Genomic DNA, 10,812 nt, shown 5'->3' on the forward strand with positions numbered 1-10,812 from the left:
AGCTTGATTTTTGGGGTTAAGTAATTATGTGTGTATCACAAGTCATTAATATTTATTATTTAGACACAAAATATAAGACTTTAGGAATCCAAATAAAGATTTTTTTATTCTCTCAGGAAGTGTAGTTTCTAATGCGGAGTTTACTTAGTGACTCTTTCAGTCTTTTCATAAACCACTCAAATGTATGAGATATATCATTTTCATCAAATAAACAACCAATATACTGCACGAACAAACATAACTGAGCCCTGTATAGAGACCGCAGATCAAATGGCCATCTGTAACAAATTTAATGCTTAATTTGTTTTCACAAATAATTTGTAATACATAAATTAAAAAGAAAGAACAATATAGAAAAGCAAAAGAAGAGAAAGAAGAGAAAATAGAAGGGGGGAAAGGAGGCGCCAGACAAAACAAACAAGGGGGTCTCGGTGTCCGGTTTACGCGTTTAGTCTTCTTCTTTTTTTGGTCCAAGTTTACGCGTTTAGTCAGCTAAGCACCAGTTGTTGTAACATACTGGGGTCCCGCCGCCAATTCAAATCCAGACTATCCCATCCTTGCGGCTCTGTGGGTCACTGAGAGTGAAGTGAATTAGTGAATTGTGTTTGAACCTTTATTATAGGATATAACCTAAGTAGGACGAACGCACACATGATTTGATTTGATAGATAGACACGTTATATAATTTTTTTTGACACGGACATGTGGTTGGACACATTAATTAAAATTATTTTTAATATATTTATTTATTTAAAAAATTAATTTATAAATTTGAAAGTATTTAGATGTATATATATGTTAAAGTGTGCATTATAATGATGAAAACATAACTTGTTGGAATAAATAAAGACTTGATAGGTACATTGAATAACCAAAGTTCGAATCCCACTACAAGCATTCTTATTTTTATCACGAGTTTATCTCCTTATATATATATTAAAGTGTGTATAAATATAACAAAAACTGAATATGTTGGAATAGTTGAGGAGTTGTTGGGTGTCTTGGATGACCAAAGTTTGATTCTCACCATAAACACTTTCACTTTTATCATGTGATGGTGCGTGTCCACGTGTCCGGACTGTGTCCAAAGTGAGTTCGCGTGTTTGACCGTGTCCGTGTCGGACACGCAATACGGACCCTAGAAGAAGCCGTGTCCGTGCTTCATAAGATATAACTCATATAAGCTTGAATTTTCTCATTATTATGGAGATGGAAAAATAACTTTGTGCCTCAAAAAAGAGTAATTTCTACTCATTGGATTATAGGTATCAAGGTATGTGCTGTACGTGTGCCATTCATTTAAAATCTGGATATATGTCATTCATTTTGTACCATATTTTTCCAACCTCTCGTGAGGGTAAATATTTTGAGATATGTTGACACACAACCTGTCGATTTTCTATTTATATATTAAAAAAATGAACTCAGGCTTACATTGTTTAGACTTTAGACCTATGCTGCATGGAATCGGGTGCGGGTACGTGGAAGCGAAGCGTTTGGAAACGCGGAAGCGTTTTTTTTCCAAAAATTAAGGAAGCGGGTGCGTTTTGGAAGCGTTAAAATAATATATATATATTATATTTATATTTTTTTTATATTTTAGTTTTTAATTATTTTATCTAGTATTAAAATAACTGGATAACTATTAATGACTTATTTTCTAACCCATGATTATCTTTAATTATAGTATTATTAAAGCTTCATTTCAAAATTCAAACAAAACAATGTAGTGTGAAGGTGTTGGGCACGTGCAAGTCAAAAAGACATCACTAGATGAAATTGATAAAAAAAAGTTCGTCTTCTCTCTGTCTCTGTCTCTCATATGGATTTTTTTTCATATCTCTCCACAACTCTCTGTCTTCTCTCTATATCTCTCTCTCATCTAGATTTTCCTGATATATCTCCCCCTTATTTCTGACACATATTAGATTGATTGATGCTGATCATCTTTAACCGCTTAACGAAATAAATAAGAAGATGAGACGACAAGAAGAGTCTCAAGACATTGATTGATAAAATATAGGTAGAGAAAGAATCACGCTTCCAATTTAGAAGTCAACGCTTCTGCCGCGCTTCCAATTTGGAAGCCAACGCTTCCGTCGCGCTTCCAATTTAGAAGTCAACGCTTCCGTCACGCTTCCAATTTGGAAGCCAACGCTTCCACCGCGCTTCCAAATCCACCTTTTTCGGAATCGCGCTTCCGTCGCACTTCCCCGCGCTTCCGAGCGCTTCCGCTCCCGCTTCCGAAGCGGGAATCGGTCGTCCAACCAAGCTTCCGTGCTATGTAGCTTTAGACTGAGCTGTACAAGCTACTAATTATAAGCTACTAACAGTTGGGACTCAAAACTCGCCACGTTTTGAGGTGGTTTGTAAAAATGAATTCTTATTGAGACCAAATTATTTGGTTGCCACTTTTCTGTAAGACTACATGAATTTATCAATGAAAATTCATAATTCTTGTCCCATAATAAGTTCACCAAGAGGAAGTTGGCCTCGATTCAATATCCTAACAACTAAAGGCATATTCAGCTAACAATTTGCATAAGCATCAATTCATTTCCTTGTGCATCCTGATACTAAAAAATCTCTCACAGATAGAATTATGTAAGCGGTGAGCAAAGGCTCCATAACTATGCTGTCACCGTAGCAATACCCCATCTCCCAAACACATCCACCCTAGCTCCCCCCTTTTATTCTCCAAACCCCCAAATTCACTCACACAAGAACCACCTCCCTCTCTCTCTCAAACCCAGCAATGGGTCTTCTTCAAACCCTACTCCCTCTCCTCCTCCTTCTCCTCCTCCACCTCACCGCCGCTGACGACGCCGTCGTCATGTCCAAGCTCCTCGAGAATCTCAAACCCAGCGGCTGGTCCTCCTCCACCTCCTACTGCTCCTGGGACGGCGTCAAATGCGACTCCGACACTTCCAAACGCGTCACCTCCATCAACCTCCCCTCCCAGTCCCTCTCCGGCCCCCTCCCCTCCAATCTCAACTCCCTCTCCGAACTCACCACCCTCGCCCTCCAGTCCAACTCCCTCTCCGGCCCCTTCCCCACCCTCGCCAACCTCTCCAACCTCCGCGAAGTCTTCCTCGACACCAACAACTTCTCCTCCATCCCCGCCTCCTGCTTCCAAGGCCTCACCAGCCTCCAGACCCTCAGCATGGGATCCAACAACAACCTCGCCCCCTGGCTCTTCCCCTCCGAGCTCACCCAGTCCACCAGCATCGTCACCCTCCAAGCCGGCAACACCAACCTCTACGGCACCATCCCCGACATTTTCGCCTCCTTCGCCAACCTACAGAACCTCAGACTCTCCTACAACAACCTCACCGGGCCCCTCCCCGGGTCGTTCGCCGGATCTGGGATTCAGTATCTCTGGATTAACAACCAGCAGCTCGGTATGTCCGGTGGAGTCGGCGTCCTTTCGAATATGACTTCCTTGACTCAGGCCTGGCTGAACAAGAATCAGTTCAGCGGCGAGATCCCGGACCTCTCGCAGTGTAGTGCTCTCGGCGAGCTTCGCCTGAGGGACAATGTGTTCACTGGGACGGTCCCCGCGACGCTGTTGGGGCTGGCTTCTTTGCAGAATGTTACTTTGGACAACAATAAGCTGCAGGGTCCTTTGCCCGAGTTTGGGTCCAAGGTGACGGCGAGCTTCGATGGGAATAGCTTCTGCAAGACCACTGCCGGGCCGTGTGATCCGCAGGTGACTACGCTGCTGCAGGTTGCCGGGGCTCTGGGGTATCCCGAGTCACTGGCGGAGGCTTGGACAGGGAACGATGCGTGCGATAGCTGGAGCTACATTACTTGTGATTCTTCTGGGAAGGTGATTACGGTGAATTTCGAGAACCAGCATTTCAATGGGACTATTTCACCTACGTTTGCCAACCTCACATCGCTGCAGAGACTGTTGTTGAAGAACAACAACTTGACGGGGACCATACCGGCTAGCCTGACCACATTAGCTGCGCTGAAGACTCTGGATGCCTCCAATAACAATTTATATGGTGACATCCCGAAATTTGCGACCGGGGTGAATGTGGTTACTAGTGGTAATAAGTTGATTGGGACTTTACCGAGCCTGGATGGTGGAGGGACCTCACCGTCTGGCAACAACTCGACTGCACCAAATGGGAGTCCTTCTCCATCGGCAAATGGTAACTCGGTGTCGCCTGGTATGATTGCTGGTATAGTCATTGCTGTTGTTGTTTTCATTGGAGTGTTGTTGTTCGTGTTCATCAAATGTTATTTGGGTAAGAAGCATAGGAAGTTTGGAAGAGTGGATAATACGCTGAATGGTATTGAAATTGCTAAGAGTGATGCGACCAGTTGTGCAAATGGGTACCATGGAGTTGCAAGTGAGTTGCAGAGCCAGAGCAGTGGTGACCTCCATGTTTTTGAGGGTGGAAATGTCGCTATCTCGATCCAAGTTCTTAGACAAGTGACAGACAATTTTAGTGAGGATAATATTTTGGGTAGAGGAGGATTTGGAGTAGTCTACAAAGGTGAATTACATGATGGGACTAAAATTGCTGTTAAGAGGATGGAATCAGTGGCAGTAGGTACTAAGGGATTGAACGAGTTTCAGGCGGAAATTGCAGTCCTCACTAAGGTCAGGCACAGGCATTTGGTTGCTCTGTTAGGATACTGCATTAATGGCAATGAGAGACTTCTGGTGTACGAGTACATGCCACAAGGAACATTGACACAACATTTGTTTGATTGGCGCGAGACTGGAGTAACTCCTCTTACTTGGAAGCAGAGAGTGACAGTTGCTTTGGATGTAGCAAGAGGAGTAGAATATCTACACAGCTTAGCTCAACAAAGTTTCATTCACAGAGACTTGAAACCCTCAAATATACTTCTCGGGGATGACATGAGGGCGAAGGTTGCGGACTTTGGTTTAGTTAAAAATGCCCCTGATGGAAAGTATTCAGTTGAGACACGATTGGCAGGGACATTTGGGTATCTTGCACCAGAATATGCAGGTAAGAAAAATAATTTGATTTATATCTTTCCATGTTTTAATAGAATGAATCATGGCCTTTAGGGTATTTTTTTAAGCTTATCAATTTTTCTGTCAGTCATGTTTATATTTCATACTTGGACGTTAAATTTTGAACTGGTTCCCAACCCAACTGATTGTTGTCAGCTATTATTGTCAATTTGTTGTCACATTTGAAATAGTTGTGTTATGCCAGAATTGGCATTGATGAATCTCTGTCTCTGTTATCAGCTACCGGCAGAGTGACAACAAAGGTGGATGTTTATGCATTTGGAGTGGTGTTGATGGAGTTGATGACTGGTCGAAAAGCTCTAGATGATACCATGCCAGATGAAAGGTCTCATTTGGTCTCATGGTTCCGCAGAGTCCTTGTCAACAAAGAAAACATCCCCAAGTCCCTCGACCAAACTCTTGACCCTGATGAGGAGACAATGGAGAGCATATACAAAGTTGCGGAGCTTGCGGGTCACTGCACAGCTCGTGAGCCATATCAGAGACCAGACATGGGCCATGCAGTCAACATCTTGGGTCCTCTTGTTGAGCACTGGAAACCTACCACCCATGAAGAAGAAGATGAAAACAGTGGCATTAACATGCACATGAACCTTTCTCAAGCTGTGCAAAGATGGCAAGCTGATGAAGGTACTTCAAGGATGTTTGATGATTTGTCCTACTCCCAATCAAGCATCCCTTCAAAACCTTCCGGGTTTGCAGACTCATTCGCTTCAACGGACTGCCGATGATAGAGAGAATGAAGATTGAATCGATAAACACTCTGAAGACAGAGACAAAGAGACTCCAAAAGGTGGGGACTACGAGAAAAAGAGAGCAGGTAATGCATCAAGCAGTTTTTCATCCTAGGGATCATCCGCATCATAGATTTCTTGTACTTGTCGTATTTGCTTGCCGATTTCTCAATCTTTACCAAGTTGAACCATGCGTTAACCTGTAAAAACTCTGTTGTCGATTCTTTAGCTAACAGATTGTTGTGATCACAATCATCAGGCAGAAAAACAATGAAACACATTAAGGAGTGTTGTATGATATTCTTTTACCATACTTATTCAAATCCATTATTTGATTTTTGCTTCAAGTTCTTTTTAACCTACCATGTCCCTCTTAAGTTCCACTTGTTTTGTTCTCTTGACTATTCATCTGTTCTAAATTAAGTATCTGTTTATATGATCCCCCCCAGGCTGTGTTAAACGACAGCATGGCAGCTTAGGATCCCAGTACTACCAGCAAGATCTTATGATGAAAGAAAAAAAGAAAACCAAAGGGGGTAGGTTGATCATTGGGTATAAGCTGGAAGAGGGACAGCGTAGAGATTACTTGTTGTGCATGATTTGTATAGTTATAATTTAGAAAGAACTGCACATGGAATTATAAGGGTGCATGTTAGGTTTGGTTGAAAGGTGAACCTTCTGTTTGTGAAGATGTGACTTTTGTTAGTGCTGCACATGTTGTAGGACCTTCCCTTATTTCATTTCTTTTGTTTTTCTGTTTTGTATTTCATGTGAAATTGATGGTTAGCAATTTGGAGACGTATGAGCAATTGCTTTTAAGTCAGGTTGATACAGAGATCAATCTGTATATTTGGAATGATGGTGACAAGGATTTGGTGGTTGAAAGCCATTGCCAGATTGGTAGCATGTAGGAGAATTGCGACACGACTACGTTCTTATTTTATTTCGAGTTAATTTTGAGTCGAATGCTATATAACATCTATAAGCTATCTGAAGAAACGAAAGAATGACACTGACATTGATTTAACAAATTTTAACTCATTGTGAGTTGAGTTGAGCTCCAACAATGTGATCCTGATACTTCGATGAGAACATCTTTTAGCCATCTATACCTCTTCTTTAATTGCCAAATCCGAAATATAGTGGCCGTAGATTATCAAGTATGTGCTTCAATGATCGAACATCCCCAAGCAATGTAGTCCAACATCGGAAATGTATCGTATATCAAGAAATTTGAGTCTTCTCGTCCATTGCCGATTAGTCTTGAGTCGGATGCTCTTAACTTATAAAAAACAAGAGGGGATATATGAATATATGACGAGGGTGACGAGGCCACATATATCCCAAACAAGGTGCAAATTTATTCTTTCTGATAATCCTGCCATATTTTTTTGGCTTCACATGTGCACAGAAAAGAACACCAACCTGTTACATATCAGGCTGCATGTGCTTATATGCCCATATTTGATGTTTGTTCTTCAACTCTTTACAACGAATTTAGTCTTGGCCTTCTGAACGTTACAGAGATTTTGGTTGCAAGTTCCCATGGTTTTCCTTCAGCAAACCCTTTGGACAAGTTTTAGTATGCTGATCAACAAAGAATACAAATGACGTGCGCCAAATTGGGGTGTAAATGAGCCGAGTCGAGCCGAATACTAGGTTGTTCATGTTTATCTCGTTTTCATTCGATCGAGTTCGAGCCGGGCTAAAATTTGATTTTTGTGCTTCATGTTCAAGCTCGGCTCGGTTTGAAAAAGCTCGAGCTGGACTAGGGCCGGCTCATTTTATAAGATGAGATCGAACTTGAATCGAGTTGGTTTTTTTAATCATACGAAAATAAAAATTTAAGGTTTATAAATTAAAAAGAAAATTCAAAATTTAATGTCATTGCATCACACAAAATCTCTTTTATTTGTAATAAACTAAAAATAACAAATCAAACTCGTTATAAAACTTAAAGTCTTTAACTAATTATTTTAGAAAAAAACATTTTAACTCTTTCGAACTAATATTATATTTTTAATATTATTTTTCATATAAAAATTATACTTTATATATACTATAAAAGTTAATAAGTCAAGCTTAATTAATAAACGAGCCGAACTTTTAACAAGTCCGAGCTAGCTCGCGAGCTAAACGAGTCGAACGAGCCGAATACATGTTGTTCAAACTCGGTACATTTTCAAGATGAGGCTAAATATTGAGCTCAAATTCGGCTCATTTAACTTTACGAACTCTAACTGAACGAGTTAAAAACAAGCTGAACACGAGCGGCTCGAGCCTACTTACAACCCTAGCGCCAAAAAGGCAATCTACAAGTCACAACCTTCACTTGGTTTTTCATAGGCATCATCTAGTCGTTTCATCTCTACATTTTCGTTTCATGTTGAAACTAAAGTACTTGCAAGTTAAGCTTGAGATGCAATCGTAAATCGAGCTTTAAAAACAACCAATCTTATAAAGTGTTCTAAAAGCCAGTTTAGATCGTTAATCTTCGACCGCGACGACCGGTAGCTTAAGCGCTTGTGATTCAATGTGACATAGGATCTAACTTTTTCTCTAGATCTGAGAAATTTGAGGAAGAAAATGTGGAGAGTACAGCATACGCTAAACTATAGTTGGACTAGTGACTGGTTATGACAATACATGGTGGCCGTATTCACAATCTATAGTTATGACTTTTTGATAATGATGATGTCTATGAACAAACAAGATTATACTAAACAAGATCTTGCCGGGAGGATTGGAGGAGATCTCGCCGGATGTTATGACTTCAATCTAAACAATGAAGAGTTTTCATTACATTAACATTAAAAAAGAAGCACTAAACACAACCAAATACAACTAAAACCAGATCAAAAGTGATGCTACTCATGAGTGGGATATTTAATATCATATGAGAGGAAAGTACCACCTCTATCTCTCGTCTAACGTCCTCAATCGGTGTATTTGTACAGAAGATTTATAAATACCTCCGAAATTAAGGTCGTGGCTTCGAATTTGCCAACCACCAACCGCTAGGGGGCAATGCGAGTGATACGATCACCCAATAAGTATTGTTTATTCCTTACCGTGACTCGGTATGAACACATAATTTATCATTATAATTATAAAGGTGGCAAACGGACCGAGCCGGGTCGGTCTATTTTAAACGGGTTAAAACCATGTTTGTGTCGTGTTCAGACTGACCTATTTATTTATCGTACCGGACTCGGACCGAGTCATTTTCTTAAATATAAAGCCCGGTCCGGCCCACGACTCAAGCCCATGTCGGGCTGGGCCCGTGTCGGGACAAGAAGCAGGTCGGCCCGACCCATTAGCATTATATGACACAATTAAAATAAAAAATATTATGTACTTTGAACATTTGTTTTATATAACTATTTAGAGTAGTAAAATAAATAAAATACTACAACACATTTCATAATCTTATTTTTAAAATGTTACGTATCTCAAAATAATGACGTTTTATTCAGTATTTTGATAATATTTGTGAAATATTGTAGTTAAAATAATGAAATAATCAATATATTTTAATTTAAAAAGTATAATATTCAAGTTTAATAATAATAATTGTTTAAATATTGATATAAATAATATAAAATTATGTGTTTAACTGGCCGGCCCATGAGTTAATCGTGCTCGGGCCGTGCCGGGCTAAAAACGGGCTCATGGGCCAAAATATCTCGGCCCGGACCATTACAATAATGGGCTCGGGTCGTGCTAGGCCGATTTTTAACGTGTCGGGTCCGGACCAGGTTCGGATTTTTAGGCCCATTTGCCACCTCTAATTATAAATTATTAACTAGGTGCTTATATATGTCCATTTTACTCTTAGGCTATGTTTGTTTCAAGGATTGTAACCCATGGGAAATGAAAGTCATTGCTTTCTTATGTTTGGGATCCCAAGTAAAAGAGTGGGAAATGGAAAAAAATCCCTACCAGCAGGAAAATTGGGCGGATACTGGTTCCCTCCACCCCCCCAAATGATTCACTTTCCCTCGCAATCTCATCATCTATTCCTAAGATTTAGGACATAATTATCCCTACTAAAAATTTTAAAATTGCCATATTTATCCTGTCAACTCTACATCTTTTATATAACTCCAGTCCACATCTTTTATCCACAATCAACAAAGATAAGAAATACGCCATATCAGAAAGGGAGAGCTCACTTGAATCATTGATCGACTACCCAGCTCTTCTTCTCGCTTCACAACTTCCAGTATGTCTCATATCTTATGCAACTATTATTATTTGTTCAATGGTATCTTCATGAATCATCTTTGTTGATTGATTTCATTATGGTTGGATTTTGTTATAAGATAGAGTTGTTTTTGTATAAGGTTGTTGTTCCGAATTTGGAATCAAAATCCAATCTTTTTGAGCTTTCTGATCTTCTTTCCTGATCCTAGTATGTGAAATACAATTGTTGTTTTGGAGATACATACAAAGTTGCTTTCTTTTTCACTCTGTTTGGGTTTTGTGAAATATCTATTGGCACTGTAATGAAAGTTAGCTTATGGGTCTGATATGAATCAGAGAGACACATCAATATCTGTTTATGTTTGAGACTTTTAGTTGCTAGTTTCTTCATGTATAATATTGTTGTTCATCTGTCTATGGAGAACAAACAAAGTAGGCAATAGATTAATAATAATAGGCAATGGCTACTATGATTTCAATGTTATGTTTAGGTCAGATTAACATGATATGATTTCAATGTTATGTTTGTTTTTTTTTCATTTCAGTTGCTTTGTATATTAGATTCATAAGAAAGAAAATTTGATTCAAACGTTTTGGGAGTATGCTCGCAAAATATGCAATTCATTTATGTATAACCTGGTTGGGAGGGTTCAGCTGCAGATTCAAGAGTATTGTGTGATGTTATTAGTAGGAGACATGGATTGCGAGTCCCCCATGGTGAGCAAATGTCAAAATTACTATTTTTTGTCATAAATTTTCTGTTTTTTTATCCTAGTATTGATTTTCATTAAAGTACGTAATTACATTTTTTTACTTTATCTAATAGGGTATTACTACCTTGTTGATGTTGGA

General features: G+C 39.6%; 1 protein-coding gene across 2 annotated transcripts; it reads left to right on the plus strand.

Annotated features, from left to right (window-relative positions):
- The first annotated feature begins 2,718 nt into the window (after positions 1-2,718).
- Positions 2,719-6,552, plus strand: LOC126790641 (receptor-like kinase TMK4). 2 transcript variants are annotated; one of them, XR_007671758.1, is made up of 3 exons: positions 2,719-4,991; positions 5,240-5,840; positions 6,204-6,552. XR_007671758.1 is itself a non-coding variant. In XM_050516964.1 (2 exons), exons 1-2 carry the CDS (start codon positions 2,756-2,758, stop codon positions 5,749-5,751), a joined length of 2,748 nt encoding a protein of 915 aa, XP_050372921.1. In that variant the 5' UTR covers positions 2,719-2,755; the 3' UTR covers positions 5,752-6,101. The 2 variants fall into 2 exon arrangements, 1 of the variants encoding a protein (XP_050372921.1); XM_050516964.1 differs by lacking the exon at positions 6,204-6,552 and having other exon boundaries at positions 5,240-6,101.
- Positions 6,553-10,812: the final 4,260 nt, after the last annotated feature.

Source organism: Argentina anserina, chromosome 4 (genome assembly GCF_933775445.1).
Source record: "Argentina anserina chromosome 4, drPotAnse1.1, whole genome shotgun sequence".
NCBI classification, from domain to species: Eukaryota; Viridiplantae; Streptophyta; class Magnoliopsida; order Rosales; family Rosaceae; genus Argentina; species Argentina anserina.